This window comes from Oppia nitens, unplaced genomic scaffold (assembly GCF_028296485.1).
Source record: "Oppia nitens isolate AA-2021 unplaced genomic scaffold, nextdenovo-longstitch-racon4-pilon3 scaffold6_pilon_pilon_pilon, whole genome shotgun sequence".
NCBI classification, from domain to species: domain Eukaryota; kingdom Metazoa; phylum Arthropoda; class Arachnida; order Sarcoptiformes; family Oppiidae; genus Oppia; species Oppia nitens.
In genome coordinates this window covers 5,792,041-5,811,460 of record NW_026533250.1, presented here as the reverse complement: position 1 = coordinate 5,811,460, position 19,420 = coordinate 5,792,041, and the positions used below count along the sequence as shown (strand labels likewise).

The 19,420-nt window shown below is 28.9% G+C and overlaps 3 protein-coding genes across 3 annotated transcripts in view; 2 read left to right on the top strand and 1 right to left on the bottom strand.

The window, feature by feature from the left end:
* Positions 1–8,843: 8,843 nt before the first annotated feature.
* Positions 8,844–10,528, top strand: LOC128962089 (meiosis regulator and mRNA stability factor 1-like; the record flags this gene model as incomplete). The annotated part of the gene is made up of 1 exon (XM_054308422.1): positions 8,844–10,528. A coding segment is annotated over exon 1 (1,572 nt), but the record flags the coding sequence as incomplete, so codon positions are not given.
* Positions 10,529–11,117: 589 nt separating this feature from the next.
* Positions 11,118–13,668, bottom strand: LOC128962088 (TGF-beta-activated kinase 1 and MAP3K7-binding protein 1-like). The gene has a single exon (XM_054308421.1). The coding sequence runs from the start codon at positions 13,269–13,271 to the stop codon at positions 11,586–11,588; it is 1,686 nt and encodes a 561-aa protein (XP_054164396.1). The 5' UTR covers positions 13,272–13,668; the 3' UTR covers positions 11,118–11,585.
* A 1,846-nt stretch (positions 13,669–15,514) lies between these two features.
* Positions 15,515–19,420, top strand: part of LOC128962086 (serine-rich adhesin for platelets-like) — an 84,620-nt gene continuing 80,714 nt past the window's right edge. The window contains exon 1 of the mRNA XM_054308419.1: positions 15,515–16,574. Within this exon, the coding sequence (XP_054164394.1) occupies positions 16,492–16,574 (83 nt within the window). The 5' untranslated portion in view covers positions 15,515–16,491. The remainder of the gene's footprint in view (positions 16,575–19,420) is intronic.

The window sequence follows — 19,420 nt, the reverse complement described above, 5'->3', positions numbered from 1 at the left end:
TCTGTATTTGTAATAATAAAATATATATAAATAATAAAAATTAAAATATTTTTTTTGTTACTGTGTTTATTTATATAAATATAGAAAATGAAAAAAATTATGAAAATAATATAACAGATGATACAGGTTTGTAATAATAATTAAATTTTATATACTTATTAAAGTGTCATTATTTACATTATAGATATGATTAAAAACAAAGTTTTCAAAATCAGCAACTATTTTACAAGTGAAAAAATATATAAGTATTTAACAGATGATAAATATAAACAATACTATATGTTTTATTGTCCAATTTTGGCAAAATCTGGAGAGTCATTTTTATATATTAATGAATCCCGAAATGTAAATGTACAAGATAAATATATTTGGGAGCAAAGAAGTGGTGCGCGAAAAACTTCAACATTATTGTCTAAGCAACATTACAAAACAAGAAATTTTCAAAGAAATGTCTATTTTGTTACACACAATAGTAGTAATAATGAAAGAATTGTTTTATTTGTTCATTATTCAGGAGATGATAAAACTGCAAAATATGTTGGAAAACAGATTAAAACCCATAAAAAAGTCCTTGAATCATTTAAAAGGATTAGATTAAATAATCCGTCCAATATTTACCGAAAATCACTAGAAACGACAAGTCAAGAATTAGATGATAAAAATATTTTAAATCAAGTTTACGAAAAAATTTACACAGCAAAAAATATTAAACAAGTCAGCAATAAATTATATTATGAAAAATCAAAAAAACAATTAAGTAAAGATAAAATTTATAATACAATTTTAATATCTTATAATCTACCAAATTTTATAAAACAATTTTCAATTTTACCTGAAATAAATGTTATTTGTGGTAAGTTAAAATATATTTATTATTGTTTTTTAATTTTTTTTTTTTTTAGGATCAAATGAAATAATTAAATTGGTAAATTATATGCAAGAAAAAACAAATGAAAAAAGTAATGTTATGCAATTGTATAGTTACGACACAACGTATGATTTAACACATTATTATCTATCAATACTTACATGTAGAAATGTTTTTTTAAAAAATTACCCAATATTTCCTGTTATGTTTTTTATCCATACAACTAAAAGACAAAAAAATCATTTAAATTTTTTTAATTTGTTAAAGCAGGAATTGAATTTTAATAATTTTAAAAATACTATTTTTGTGTGTGACAGGGAAAAAGCTATAGTTAATACATTAAAAGAAAATAATTTAAATTTTTTCTTGTGTTCAAATCATATTTATAAAAATGTTAAAATGTTTATAAATGATAATAAATGTAAATATTTTACTTCATCTGAAGGAAAAGAATTTAAAAATTATATTAGACAATTAACTGAATGTGATAATTATGAAAAGTTTAATGAAATTAATTTAGAAATTTTAGAGAAATTTAAAAATAATGATAAAATTATTAGTTTTTATGAAAATAATTTAATAACTGACATAAAAACTTATTGTTGTTTAGCTAGCTCTAAAAATTATAAATGTTTTCAAAACAAATTACCCACTACCAATAACTCTGAAACTATGAATTCAGTTATAAAAAGGGTAGTTGATTATAAATTAAACTCTATTGACAATTTATTGTTAATTTTATATAAATTACAAAACTTTTATTTATATGAGTTTTACAGATCTAAGTTAAACATGGGTCAATATAAAATTAACGAATACTATCCTAAAGATTATAAAATTATATGTGAACATAAATATAAAAGTATAGATGAAATTTTAAATATTGAAGAAAAAATACCTACAGATGAAATTTTTAAAATAAGTCAATTATATTCATTTGATTTAGCTAAATTACATTTAAAAAATGATGAAATAATTCTAGGCGATTCAGGATTTATAATTAATGTTAACGACAATAACAATAAAATAAAAAAATTTAGTATAACTTTATTTCCTTCACACAAATGCAGTTGTAATTTAAAATCTAAATATTGTTCCCACATTTTAGCTATTAGATTAAAATTAGGAGAATCAATAGAAAATGAAAAAATTAAGATTAATTTAACCAATTTAATAACAAGTGATTTAAAAGATAAAAATTATTTACCTGGAAAAAAAGCATTTAAAAAATTAGATAAAATAGATGAAATTGAAAATAAAACATTAAATAGTGAATTAGATAAAAGTATCAGTAGCGATAGCGATATAGAAATGATAGAAATAAATGATCGAAGTGAAGTTAATTATGATTTAAATATATCTTTTGCAATGAAATTATTTACAGAAAAAAATAGAAAAATTAGTTGTAAAAAATTTAAAACAGGTTATGATTTTGATATGATTATTAGTAAAATTAAAATTAAAAATTATAATTTTAATAATAATTTTATAAGTTTATCACCTAAAAAATTTATAAATGATGACATTATTGAACTTAGTATAAATGCATTAATTAAAAAATTTAATTTAAACAATAAAGTAGGTGTTTTAGGTGCTTTTTCATTAAATTGCGTTCTAAATGATGCTTATACATTATTAAATAGAAATATATTTTATAAAAATTTATATAACAAAAACATAATTTTTGTTGTTATTCATACAAATATTATAATGCATTCAATAAAAGAACACTATATTTTAGGTGTTCTAGATCTAACTTTCAAAAATATAATTTTATTTGACTCATTATCTAAAGAATGTAAAATATCAGATTATGTTATAGCAATATATGCTTTAATTAAAATAGTTAAAATTATATATTTAATAAAAAACGAGGAGATATTTATACAGAGTGAATGGAAGTTTATTATCTCGTCTAACTGTTATCAGCAACCTGATGGAACTTCATGTGGTCTATGTGTTTTTGCAAATACTTATGCAATAATGAATGGCAACCAATTAATGACTATATCCAAAAAGTATATTGAAAATACACGTGGCTATATAAAGGATTTAATAGAAAATTTTACAGAAGAGAAATATAACAGCGATAGGGAACTACATGATATTTCATCAGTTACTGATGTTTCGCATTTTAAAATTGATATTTTAGAAACTAACAAATTAATTATCGAAATGTATAATAATTTAAATTAATTTTATTATAAATATATTAATGTAATAATTATAAATATTTTAATGTAATAATTATAAATATGTTATTAATGTAATAATTATAAAATATTATTATTGTAATAATTATAAATATTTTAATGTAATAATTATAAATATGTTATTAATGTAATAATTATAAAATATTATTATTGTAATAATTATAAATATATTTTTAATGTAATAATTATAAATATTTTAATGTAATATTTTTTTTATTGTAATATTTAAAAAATTATATAAATAAATATTTATAACATTTAATTGAGTTAATCTAATATATATTTAATATCATAGATAGTACTGTAGAAATTATTAGCAACTAGGTTTACCATAGAAATAAAAGCAGTTTTATTTTTTTTGTGGTCCCCCTGGTGGACCTAAAATTTTTTCAAGTGGACCCGAGTTCATATCTTTTTATTCTCTAGAACTTTTATATGTTTGACCGCAAGATCTGACCACCGGTTCTCGAGATACTCCCTGACCGCCACTTTTTTAATACAAATTTTTTATGTTTTATTTTTTTTGTGGTCCTCCTGGTGGACCTAAAATTTTTTCAAGTGGACCCTAGTTCCTAACTTTTTATGCTCAACAACTTTTATATGTTTGACCGCAAGATCTGACCACCGGTTCTCGAGATACTCCCTGACCGCCACTTATTTAATACAAATTTTTCATGTTTTATTTTTTTTGTGGTCCTCCTGGTGGACCTAAAATTTTTTCAAGTGGACCCTAGTTCCTAACTTTTTATTCTCTAGAACTTTTATATGTTTGACCGCAAGATCTGACCAACGGTTCTCGAGATACTCCCTGACCGCCACTTTTTTAATACAAATTTTTTATGTTTTATTTTTTTTGTGGTCCTCCTGGTGGACCTAAAATTTTTTCAAGTGGACCCTAGTTCCTAACTTTTTATGCTCAACAACTTTTATATGTTTGACCGCAAGATCTGACCACCGGTTCTCGAGATACTCCCTGACCGCCACTTTTTTAATACAAATTTTTTATGTTTTATTTTTTTTGTGGTCCTCCTGGTGGACCTAAAATTTTTTCAAGTGGACCCTAGTTCCTAACTTTTTATTCTCTAGAACTTTTATATGTTTGACCGCAAGATCTGACCACCGGTTCTCGAGATACTCCCTGACCGCCACTTTTTTAATACAAATTTTTTATGTTTTATTTTTTTTGTGGTCCTCCTGGTGGACCTAAAATTTTTTCAAGTGGACCCTAGTTCCTAACTTTTTATGCTCAACAACTTTTATATGTTTGACCGCAAGATCTGACCACCGGTTCTCGAGATACTCCCTGACCGCCACTTATTTAATACAAATTTTTCATGTTTTATTTTTTTTGTGGTCCCCCTGGTGGACCTAAAATTTTTTCAAGTGGACCCTAGTTCCTAACTTTTTATTCTCTAGAACTTTTATATGTTTGACCGCAAGATCTGACCACCGGTTCTCGAGATACTCCCTGACCGCCACTTTTTTAATACAAATTTTTTGTTTTATTTTTTTTGTGGTCCTCCTGGTGGACCTAAAATTTTTTCAAGCGGACCCTAGTTCCTAACTTTTTATGCTCAACAACTTTTATATGTTTGACCGCAAGATCTGACCACCGGTTCTCGAGATACTCCCTGACCGCCACTTATTTAATACAAATTTTTCATGTTTTATTTTTTTTGTGGTCCCCCTGGTGGACCTAAAATTTTTTCAAGTGGACCCTAGTTCCTAACTTTTTATTCTCTAGAACTTTTATATGTTTGACCGCAAGATCTGACCACCGGTTCTCGAGATACTCCCTGACCGCCACTTTTTTAATACAAATTTTTTATGTTTTATTTTTTTTGTGGTCCTCCTGGTGGACCTAAAATTTTTTCAAGTGGACCCTAGTTCCTAACTTTTTATTCTCTAGAACTTTTATATGTTTGACCGCAAGATCTGACCACCGGTTCTCGAGATACTCCCTGACCGCCACTTTTTTAATACAAATTTTTTATGTTTTATTTTTTTTGTGGTCCTCCTGGTGGACCTAAAATTTTTTCAAGTGGACCCTAGTTCCTAACTTTTTATTCTCTAGAACTTTTATATGTTTGACCGCAAGATCTGACCACCGGTTCTCGAGATACTCCCTGACCGCCACTTTTTTAATACAAATTTTTTATGTTTTATTTTTTTTGTGGTCCTCCTGGTGGACCTAAAATTTTTTCAAGTGGACCCTAGTTCCTAACTTTTTATTCTCTAGAACTTTTATATGTTTGAACCCAAGATCTGACCACCGGTTCTCGAGATACTCCCTGACCGCCACTTTTTTAATACAAATTTTTTATGTTTTATTTTTTTTGTGGTCCTCCTGGTGGACCTAAAATTTTTTCAAGTGGACCCTAGTTCCTAACTTTTTATTCTCTAGAACTTTTATATGTTTGACCGCAAGATCTGACCACCGGTTCTCGAGATACTCCCTGACCGCCACTTTTTTAATACAAATTTTTTATGTTTTATTTTTTTTGTGGTCCTCCTGGTGGACCTAAAATTTTTTCAAGTGGACCCTAGTTCCTAACTTTTTATTCTCTAGAACTTTTATATGTTTGACCGCAAGATCTGACCAACGGTTCTCGAGATAATTATTGACCGCAAACTTCCCATGTCTCACCGCAGTTAAGGCAATGCCATGAAAACTAATAATATATTTATGTGTTGACAAATTATTTTCTTTAAATAAATAGTAATAATATTTCTGATTATTAGCAAATATAATGGATCTGTTAGTGACAGTCCATATTAAGTCATCAATGTATGGAAATTTTGCTGTCGTTGAATTGATCCAATGGATATCATTAATATTTACTTTCCAATCACACGATGATTCAATCCAATCAAAATCTTTCTAAACAAATATAAAATTTTTTTTTTGTTGTTGAGTTTAATTAATATTAATAAACATATTAAATATTCAATTTATTTATGAATTAATTACTTGTAGATAAACGATACGACAAAATGGCAGTTTATAATCATCATTGACATGATTGTTGATATCAAACTTTAAAGACCAAACTAAAAAGTATTTGTCCGAACCGGACAACAAATTAGACTGACCGGCACTTTGGGTGTCAATCATAATTGTGTTTTTATCTTTGACCGACAATTTCCAGTAGGTGTTACCGATAAACAATAATATCATATCTTCATCATATCCATAGTCTTTATACAAAATCATTGATACATTAATTTTGTTGTCATTTTTCAGATATTCTTCACAGAAATCTTTCGACTCAATGATTACAACCAATGCAATGGTCGATACCAACAATGCTGTCAACAAAAATCACATTTTATATTATATATATTTAAAAGTAATTAATAAATATATTTAATATATATAAATACCAATCATATAAATAGCTTTCATTTGTGTCGGCAATCAATGTGTGTTAACAAAGAAATTATATCAAAAATAAATATACTATAAAAGTATTATTTATCGTATAGTTAGTTAATAATTATTTCTTTGATTAACTAAATAAAATAATTGTCCAAAAAATATCTTTAGAAAATATTATGCGTTTTTTAAAAAAATACATACAAAAAACTAAATATGACTATTATATTAACCAATAAATTATTTAATATATAGCTATTATTATATGATATTATGAGTCATATAATGGACAACACATTGTATGTGTGAACTCTTATAGTAATTAATAAACTATTAATTTTTTTTTTTTAAATAATACTAACAAACATATATAACATGTATTGTTTAAAAACTTAAAAAGTTTTTATTTAATACATATATTAAATATATAAATACCTATCATATAAATTGCTTTCATTTCAATTAATGTGTGATAACTTAAAAATTAAATCAAATATAAAATACTATAAAAATATTATTAATCTTATAAATTTGATTAATATATAATTATTAGTCTAATTAATAATAGTAATTATTTTTAAAATATTTTATTAAAACAGTTTTAAATGCGTTTAAAAAAACATATAAATAATAACAAAATATAATTTTTAGTAACCAATAAATTATTTAATATAATATAACAATCATTGGATGATATGTGAACTCTTCCGCTAATTAATGAATATTTATAATAATTATAATAATAATAATAATACCAATCATATAAATAGCTTTCATTTGTGTCGGCAATCAATGTTTGATAACATAAAAATTAAATCAAATATAAAATACTATAAAAAATATTATTAATCTTATAACAAAATAGTTTTTTAATAATCATTTATCTTATATAGTTATTGTTGAAATATATGTAAAAAATAGTACAACAACAAAAAACATATAAATACTTAACAAAATATGACTATTAATAACCAATAAATTATTTTAATATAATATAACAATTATTAGATGATATGTGAACTATTCCGGTAATTAATGGACATTTTTAAAAAATTATATAACATGTGAAAAAAATTAAAAAAAATCCATAAAAATATCATATGTATTGTTTAAAAAAAAACAAAAAAAACTATAAAAGTTTTAAATATATAATTTACTGTTAAAAATATTGAAAATTATCTATAGTATTATTTGTTACAATGATTTAAATAAATTACAATGTTTAGAAAGTTTAAAATTATAACTTTTAATACACTATTAACATAATATAAGCATTTGTAATACATTGAAATACTATATAAACTTTTGGCGCCAAACATACTATGAATACGTGTTTGTCTGAAAACGGGGTTTTGCTGTTTTATGGAGGAGGCGTTCATCGGAGGAAAAAATAATTGTTTTTATCGTAAATTTTAGATATGAATTATGAGTATACCATCAAAATGGCATCACTGGGTGACTACTGGGAGACGTAATACAAGTTTGTAAAAGTTAACTCAAAAATGTCAAACAAATGCACTAATAGTCATATAGACTTAACATCAATTGATTTTTCAAAACCTAACCCAACTTTTTTGTGCTTTTAATATTTGGCTATTATTTTATTACTGATTTAAATACATTATATTAACTATAAAAACTATAAAAAACTATAAACTACAAATTAAGTTTTTTATTAACGTTAGTAATTAATTTCCTTTAATAAAATTATATTTATTTTATTATATATATAATGACAATTGAGAGCTATTCATGTATAAAACTATTGTATTTATGAATCATATTAACTAATTCATGTGATATTATTATAATAATTTGTAATAAAAGTTATTTTTATAAACATTTTGATTATTATTATTTTTTTGTTTTGTTACTAACTATTAAACTATTTATAAATTAAATGCATTAATATATACAATAGTATTGGGGTTTTTTGTTGTTTTTAAACTTAATTTAAAATCTATGACTAATACTTGAATTACATTTAGAAATAAAAAACTAAAATTATTAATAATATGACAAAATAAAAGATATAATAAATTTAATAAAAGTTAAACTATTAAAAAAAATAATTTATAAAGATAAAATGAAAAATATAAATATAAATAGCAAATTATTTTTTATACAAAATTTAAAATTAGATTCTTAATAATAATAATAATAATAATAATTTATAACTCATTACTTATAATATTCAATTTTAAATCAATTTATTAATATATATTTATGATTAAACTTGAAAGTTAATAATCAAAAAATATTTCACACATATATATAAAGTATATATCTAAATATATATAACATGACATACCAGTACACACACTCAATAAAACTAAAAATATTAATTTTTTGGGTAATTATTTAGTCATATAAAGAGTCATACAATAAAACTTTTTACTTAAACTTAGGTTCTCTATGAAAAAGGGTGTCTAGTATTTCAAACTATATATACTCTATACATATATATATGTATATAAAGTCACGTTATTATAACTAACGATGAAGTTTAACATAGGACGCGGCACCCGATCTCATAGCCCGAAGAAGCCATTACTGGCGACGGCCACTAACAGCGGTCATCAACAATTGGCCGTCAAGTGTTCAGTTCATCCGAAATCGACACTAAAACACTACTCGTCGTCGACGACTACTAAGACAACTGCTGGCACTTTAGGTGAACAAAGTCTACTTCCGGCGGTAAACATATCGCTAAAATTGTTGGCCACTCGTGTCCATCATATGCTTGATACACATGCCGGCAGTGTACCGGTGCATACGTTTCTCGACTGTTATTACGGCGAGTTTGGCGAACTGGTCGATACGGTTAGCCAGCCGTTGGTTCCGTTGGAACACATGATCGCGTGTGTGCCGGGAGTTAAGATAGTGTCGGCGACTGCTGCTGGCGGTACTGGCTATAAGACAATTGCATGGATACCCAATCATGAACACCAACACCATCATCATAGACATCGCACTACCAGCCGGCTATCGGTAACAGTTGATACCGCTAGAGCTAGTAGTCATCATCATTACGAGCGATCGACAGGTGGTAGTGGTGGCGGCAGCGGTGGCAACCCGTTGGTACATTTCACCAAAGAGGTACGAGTGCTTTTGAAAAGTCAACCGCACGCAACCATACCGTTCATCAAGTTTGTACCGACTTATCATTCGCATTTTGTACGGCAACTGTGTGTCGGACAGTTCGGCTACGAACGACTGACCCAACTAATGGAAGCCATGCCCAACGTTGTCCAGATCTATGGCGAACACGACGGACGTATGATAACACTAACTCATAAGGAACAGACCAAACGATTTGCTAACGATCTGATCAAAGTACTGAAGTCGAGGAACGGTATGAAAATGAAATTGAGTGAATTTTACGCGGCCTACGAACAGCTGTACGGAAAGCCGTTTGATATCACTGACTATGGAGTCTGTCTGATCGAAGATATACTGCGGGACGTATGGGAAGGTACGGTAGCCATAACACCGTTCGGCAGCAATGACCAGTGGCTGGCTCTGCCGAAACGTGAGCGTTCAGACGAACAGCACAAGAGGACAACCTATTTTGAACAGGAAGTGATCAAATTGTTGCGCGATTCGAAAGAATCGGTTGACTTTGAGCTGGGCTTCTCTATGTTTATACCGGCCTATCATCGATTCTACAGTCGACAGTGTCGGGTCAGTGATTTTGGATTCGGTAAACTGATTGAACTGCTTGAGGAACTGTCGCCAAAGATACTGGATGTCGAACACAACGAGAATAGTGGCGAAAAACATTTACGATTGAATTATGACAATCGGCTGAGAGCACTGGGCGCCCGATTTGAGACCATACTACGAAAGATACCGACAAATACACTGCCGGTGCCAGTGTTTGAGCGCCTGTACGCGCGTCGATATAAGTCGAAAATCGATTATATTGAATACTATTCGGCCGATTTGACCGAATTGGTGGACAAATTGCCGTCAAAAGACAAGTTTCGTGTGATTCATATGAAAAACGAAACACTAGTATCACTGATGGATAGTAATAATAATTTTTTCTGTAATAATACTAATAATAATATTAAGAATTAATTATTAAAAAAAACTAAATGAATTTAATATAATAATATTTTGAAGAAAACAAAAAGTTTGTAATACTTTATAATTTAATAAAAATTACTTGAATTAAATTTTTTTTGTTGAGATTTTCAAGCAACTAATTAACTGATTCTATTATTTATTAATTTATTCAATAATCAATGATTGATTTACATTTGCACTCTATGGCTATAATATATTTAAACAGGAGAATAATAATTATTATTATTATAGACATAAATTAATCAGAAATAAACAAAAAATAATTACCGGTAATATAAATTAAAACTAAGATATCTAACAAGTGAAACAAAAAATAATAATAAAAGAAACAAATATATAATAATACAAATTAATTAATTAATTGTTTTTTGTTTGATAAAAATAAAATAATTGAAAATAATTAGGATTTTTTTAAGTTAAATTTGATATAATGTAACAATCATTTTTAGAAAAATATCCAATAATTTTTTTTTAAACATTTTGTGATAGGACGACATAAGTAGTAATATAGTGGTACTGTAAATATATATACATATTATCTTAAATTATATAATAATAATAATAAACACCCATTATTTCTATATATATATATATATGTCGAAGAATATATCCACTGATCCGATCCGATCTAACACTGTATGTCTTTTATTTTGTAATTCAAAGTAATATCTTATCATTTGTCACATATAAAAGCCTACAGTAATTAATATAACATAATATATATAAATTATAGCTTAAAAATTGAGAGATGATCTTAAAAAAAAAACATTAATATTTAATTAATTAAACAAAAAAAAACAATTCATTTACTTATTGTACGTTAAAAATTTGTTTTATAATTTTTTTTGTGTTGTTTGTTTGTATAGTGACAGATATTATATACAGTACAGTATCGGTAAGTATATCTCTACTGTATAGTTAATGGTACGGTATTTATGAGGAACAACAGTAGTAGATAGTGAGAGAAAGAGAGAGAGAGATAGTGAAGATAAGACTATCCTATTTTAGGGATAACTAACGGCGATTAGTGAGCTATTTAATCAGCACCAGTAGTAATAGTTGAGCCACCATTGGTGACCGTAAAGTCCTGATAGGTACCGTCTTGTTTGGCCAGTTCGATTGCATCCAAAAAGTCGTCAAACTTTACATAGGAAGCTACCCGTCCATCGGAGTCCAAATCCAATGGATCGGCTTTTTGTGAATTAAAACCTCGTTCCTCAAAGTCGGTCGAATTTGTCGTCGTATTTGTTGTCGTATTGGTGGTCGTTGTATTGGCCGACGAATCATCGAACGTTGGCGGCAATATCAGGTCATCATTGGTCGTGACCGACATTTCCGGTACCGGTGTTGTCGATTGCATCAGCGTTTTTGACGCCGAACGGCTACGATAGCCAATCTGATGGCCACTGGTGGCAATACCGAAGTCTTCATCGTCGGTATTGGTGCCACCGCCAGCAGGACCGTCGGTAACCGAAATGTGCAATTGTTCGTCGAAACGCCGTTGCATTGTCGACAGCGACGGCGATCGACTGTTCGGACTGGAGATACCGTTGACCAGCGGATGATTAAAGTTGCGGACCATTAGTGTCAGATCGTCGATCTGGCGGCTGGACTGCGGCAGAGCCGGATTGTTCATTTCGGTCAGAAAGTAGTCCTGATGTATGCGACAAATCTTGTTGATGACAGCCTGGGCGACACCGGTTAGTGTGCTTTGAACTTTGAACTCTTCGCCAACCATTCGGACGATATCACTGTTCACTTGTGGCGAACCGGTAGCACTTTCAAGTGTCCTAAATACGGCACCGGAAGCCAATATAAGAAACTGTACGCTGTTGTCGATTGGTACAGATTTGATGGCCGGAACAGCGATTACCGGTTCGTCAGTGGCCATACACAAATCGGCCATATCACTGTAGCCGGCTTTGACTAAATAGTTACCGAAACAACGGGTGACGGATATGTTTCCGATTTGTTGCCGTTCGCGCAAATAGTCAACATTGAGGCCGAGCTTCTGGAGACGCAACAGTTCGTCGTCGTTGTTCAGGTCGTGATCGGTAGATAGTTGAGTGGCTGAATAGCCGCCCGACTGATCAAGTTTGCACAATATGGCCTTTGTGTCGCCAACGTTGGCCACATGCAAACGATTACAGTGGACAAGGGCTACAACGGCAGTAGTTCCCGACGAAACTTTGGCCGATACAGTACTCAATCGATCAACAATCTCGGGAAAGGTTTCGTAGGCCTCCGTTTGACTCATTCCTTGTATTTGAAAGCCAAGTGATGTCTTCTCGGCCAACGATACGTCTATCGACTGAAAGTACTCGCCTTCGACCGATTCGAAGGCCTGTTTGAAGAGATTGTGGACGTCAGCGTCGGTCGACGTTTCGGGTAACGGTTCGAGTAGAACATCGGCGGGCAAATGTTGGGCCAGAAAATTGGCCGCACTCTGACCCTGATGTCCATCGAACAGACCATAGAAACTGGTCGTCGAGTTTACATTGAAATGAAAGCTACGGTCTTCGCAGTGATGGCCCTCTTGTCGGGAACCGTTACGACTGTAGACGTGATTCGGTTGAGTACCAACACCTGTTCGGTCGCAAACTGGCAGATCATCCGTCCACGACTCGGTCGAACCCAACTGACGCATACCGTTCAACAACATTGTGTTGTCCATCATCAACGGATAGCCGCCTCCGCCGCCACTATCGGACAGTATTGGCATTAAGTTAAGTATCAATAGGATGTGTGTCTGACGTATGGGATGTGCTTCTTGTTGTTGCTGTTGTTATTGTTGTTGTCGGATACGTTGGAGTCTTGCCGTCAGATCAGATCAAAGACATAATATTTTCTTCTTTAGGTTATATGATAACTGAATGATCAATTGACCAATTGGTCGGTCAACCGATGGTTTGATGGCCAGTAGTAGTAGTAATGATTGCCTGTCTATAAATATATGCAAACAAATCTTAAAATAAAAAATTTTTTAAAAAAAATCGACAATCAATTGGTGGCCACAATATTGTTGTCCATCAGTAGAAGCAGCAGCTGATCCATCACTGATAATAACTTAAATGCATTGTATGTGTTAGGAGGGAGGGGGTCACGAATAATACATTAAAAAACCCCAATTAATTAACAAATAATATATATAAATATATTTATGTTGTTTTAATAATAATAATAATAATAAACTTCAAACAAATACAACAGTATTTATATTTACATTAAATGTATTGTTTAAATGGTATTTAAATGTGTTATGCATTCAAACACTGGTATTATATGATAATAGCTGAATGTATGTAAAAAAAATAAAATAAATAAAAATGTTAGCCTAGAGAGTACAGTACAGTAGTATTAAATTATATGTGTCTATAACTTATAGACATTCATATAGACATCAAAACACATTAAATCATTTAAACATTAATATACACACAATAATAATAATAACAACAACATTGACAGTCAAATATATCATACATTTATATTTTTTTGTTGATGCGATGGCTATTGCGTTAATAATAATTACTGTTATTTTTAATACTACTGTACTATAATTTAATAGCAAAATTGAAAAAAAATTACAAAAAAAATTATTCAATACTTAGTTATTCATTGCACACATAGAAAAAAATATATATATACTGTACTCTCTATTAACATTGAAAATAATAAAATTATTGAATTTTGATAACAATTTAAACATTAAAAAAATATTTTTTTTTAATACTAATAATAAAATACACAAATAATAATTTTGTAAAAATAATTTATTGTTTTATTATAATAAATATATAGTATTATTATAATACACAGTATAAGTAATATATATATATATATGAATAGTTAAAAAATATAATATATATAAAATTGATATAAATGTATAAAAAATGTATGCTCTTTGATATAATTATTATATATTATAAATATATTATGTATTAATAATAATTTATTATATCATGTGTTTATGTGTGTGTGTGTGAATATATTATTTATTTATTTAGTTTAACTGGCTAATTTTTTTAGTACTAATTTAAACCAGCACTGGTAGTATTAGCAATATATACTGTATTAAAGCACTGGTATGCCTATAGATAGAGCTGTTTATTGTATTAATTACAGTATATGTTGTTATATAACAAAAAAAACCAAAAAATGTTAATCAAAAAAAAAATAAAATTAAAAACTAAAAACACCTATTGATTACACCATTTAATAGTTTCATTACTAAACAGCTGGCGCTATAAACTACAGGCGCGCGCGCACGCACTCTGTTAGCCCATAGATCATACGATCCTTTTGTATTATACCAGACTACTGGTGCTTATATTAACTGGTGATCGGCAGCCATCATGGGTACCAACAACACAAAAAATACTGGTTAGGGTATATGTGTGACGTGTATTACCTGCTAAGTTGATGGTAACTTTAGTTGACACACTGGGGCACTAGTAGTTGGGATAATATTTTACAGGCTTTTACAGTGTAAGCCCATCAGTGTAGGTTTACTACATTACTATATACAGGGAAGTGTATGTTTGAGAGCTAACCTACCCTATAAAGCTGATAAAAATGGCACTTACCCACCGTAAACAACAACGACAACACACACACAATCTAATGGTGTTTAAGGCGCGCACTGGTAGGCCTGTATATAGTATGTGTTGAGCATAATTACACGTTACGAGAGGACAGCCAGTGCTTGATAGGCAGTCATAATGTGTACTACAGTCAGTACACACAACGTTATTACTATTATAGCCAACACAATACACAATACTACTAATAATAATATTATTTGCTATGTGTTTCATACACTACTGTATTAAACGTTTTATTATTAATTTGTGTCTCACTATTAATTAATTAATTAATACAAAAATATATATTTATTATTATTATTATTATTATAAGAAACGCGATAATTAATTAATACATAATAATACATAAAACTTATCGACAAATATATATAGATATACCATATAATGATTATTATGTTTAGTGCTACCAATACTACTACCAATACTACTACTAAATCTATGTTTAATAGTTATTATATTAATAATAATAATAATGTATTATTATTTGTCACCAATTATTTGTTCATACATTGATGTCCACTACAGCAACACTTGAGATGTGACCAAATTGTTTTAGGTGCACATCCATTATAACCAACTAAACCAAAATATATAAAAAACCTACCAGTTCACACATTTAACCGCCATCACTACAGTACCTACCAGTCCACAGTGGATAACAGTTTTATTTTTGTTTATAACATATATATATAGTGTGTGTCTGGATATATATATCATGTATTATCATAATCGACAGCAATCGAGGATAATATTGCTATTAATTTATTATTATTATAATTATTGAGACGATTGTGGATATCATTATTATAATTATAATTAAAAAATTTTTGTTGTGTGGATATCTCTCATTGCATTTTGTGTTATATATAAAAAAACCAAAAACACATATTTGTGACCAATTTTATTGTTGTTATATATATATATATTGTTTGAAATATATATATATCTATCTATCCAGTGGTTTCTGCTACACATACCTGTGCTCTATCTATCTGTTTGTGTGTGTGTGTTTTTTTTATATTGCATATAACCTCCCAAATAAAAAAAAAGTTTTTTTTTGTTGTTATTGTTTTAGTATACCAAATAGGTTTTCAACATCACACGGGTGGACACAGGTTAGGGTTAACCCTCCCATTAAAAAATAAAAGTCCAGTTTGTATGTTGATCCAGTTGTTTATGTGTGTGTCTATCTGTGTCCAATCGATAGAGCAGCACCCGTAGCCCCATAATTAACTTTTAAAAATACAAACAATAGTCCAGTGTTGATTTAAAGGACGGGTGTGGGTGACACGATTGCACCACCACCGCCTAAACACTGACCACATTGGCCGATAGACAATGGTAAGGGAGACCAGACACTTATGGGTCGGAAATTTGCCCGATAATATACGTAAGGACAGGATCATCGAACACTTCCAAAGGTAATGTGTTTTTCCTTACATACCATTCCTTTAATAATCTACCTGTGCTTTTAATATATATATATAGATTATAAATTTATTTTTATGATATTTTGTGTGTGTGTGTGAGTGTGGATACATTGCCATACAATGTTGTTAGGGTTATCATCTAATACCAGTACACATATACATGTAAAAGTACCAGTAATTTGCATAATAATTCATGCATACAATACCATCATATCATACCCATCCCATAGGTTGAATGAGTTATATCTTGTATTGTATTTTTTTTGCATATATATTGAAAAAAACTAATTATGCGTTTGTATATATGTGTGTACAGTATATATATATATTTGCATATTGTTGGAGATAATGATGGTTCGGGCTAGTATATATATATATATTTATAAAATGGCCAGTCATGATATTTAGTTTTTTTTTGTTTTGTTTGGCCAGTTATGCTATGGAATAGTAATATAAATATATTTTTTATCTGTGTATGTGTTATGCACCAGTGATAATAGTAGTAGTAGTTATACCAGTAGTTTTTATTATTATTATGTAATGTATTATTTATATGAATGTCCAGATGCTATTGTTAAATTAGTTATGGTAGGGGGAGAGAACTGTTAGTTAGTTAGGTTAGAGGTGTAGTATATAAAGTGGTTGGTTTGTGTGGTCATAATTATATTGTGGGACATATTTTTAGATAACAAAATAAAATAAATATAATTTATTTATACAATAACCAGTAATACAGGCATATAGTCGAAGTCTAGCAGCGATAAACCAAACATAATTGATAAGCAATTTATATATATACCGGTATATACAGTATTATTATCATTTTTATTATAGATTAACATTATTTCAATGTAGTACTAAATTTCTCTACAATTTTTCTACTAAATAATATATTGTAATATTTGAGAAAAAAAAAGTTTATCTCTGGGACTGCAAACTATTGCACTGATGTGTGTGTTGTTTATATATACTATGGTATTAAAATTAAATTATAAAATAGTGATTATCGTTGTTTTTAAAATAAATATTTAAAAATTTTTATATTTATTTTAACGCTTAAAACTGTTTAATGATAATATACATACAGAGAGAGAGAGAGAGAGAGAGAGAGAGAGAGAGTCTGGTAATCATAATATGTGTGTTCAATGTATTATTTGCATTTTTATTATCATTTTTAAGTATAATTATCATTAAACTTGAATATCACATATACAGTACATATATATATATAAATTTATAATAAAATATATTTTTGTTGTTGTTATTTTATTATTAGCAGCAAATAATTTCGGTTAATTTAATTATATGGTCTAATAGTTAGTTAAATATATATAATCCAAGTTACAGATAATATTAGCCAAAAATGTTTAAACTGGGAAAAAGTTTTTTTTTGAAATAAAAAACGGTTTGAATATCATCTCTCTCTTTATTTCTTGTTGTTGACTGTCCTCTCTCCCTATCCCATCCCCATTGCCGACTATTTCACACACTCACTCACTCGCTATTACTGAGCTACTACCACTCACCCACTGTACAGTGTGTTTATATATGTATGTATATACCTATCTATCCATTGGTGTATTAGCCCTCAAGTGTTAAAAATAATTTTTTTTTATTATTATTTAAGCCAAATGTTTGATGTGTTTTTTGTTATGTGAAAAAAATATGAGTGAGAAAGAGAGGCCTAAATTGAAGGACGGGAGGGGAGATGGATAGGGACTGTGCAAAGTGAGAGAGAGTATGTATGTATGTGTTTGTGTGTGTATGAATGTATAACCCGACGGACGAGTCGACATTATTATATTAGCGAAAAGCAATGGAAAGGGCAATGTAACAGCCCTTCCTCGAGAGCTATCGGGCTTGAAGGTGACCTTTTATGTATGTATGGAGGGGTATGAGCTGACTGTTGTGTGTGTGTGTGTTTGATGGCAATATATATACTGTATATACAATGAGAGAGTGAGTGAGAGAGCTGAGCCTCAGAGGCACATACACATAGCATACTACTGTTGTTGGTACTGGTGATGATGATGAAAAGCACTGGTATGGCGAGTGTGTGTGTGTGTTTGTAGAATCGGCTCTATAGCACTAGTCAAACTTGCCATCAGCACTGGTAGGTTTCTCTCTTTATATTATGTGAATATAGAGAGCCCCTAGAAAAACTTAAATGAGAGTCCCCAAATTGCTTTTTCTCGTTTCACGTTTTATAATATCAATTAATATTAGTTGTATTATACAAGTATAAACATTTTTATTTTCTGATTTTTCACTTTATATATATATATATATATATATATATATATATATGTATACATATATATATACACTGCAGATACCACTGTAGTATATACAGTCCTACCATAGGATTGTATAATATACATATTAATGTCCTGTTTTATTATATATTTATATACCTGGTATATATATATATATATATATATATATATATATATCTATTGCTCAGGGATCACTTGTCCTCTAATACACATATATAACTAGATATCATATATATATATATAAAATAATACATATAATGTATTTGTTATATTTTGTTATATATATATATATATATATACACACAGCACATACACTTATAAGTCTTTCTCTCTCCCTGTTTTTCCTATAGTCTCCTTTATATATATATATATRCAGCACTGTATGTCTTTACAGCAATGGGAACAGGGAGCACTGGAGTGACTGATCAATGATATTATATATATATATATATATACATTTTCTCTCCAACAAAACCAGTATAAACTATTAATACTAGTACTACTACCCAGTGCTCATTTTCTTTCTATCGAGGTTTGGTATTATATACTGTATGTACAGTA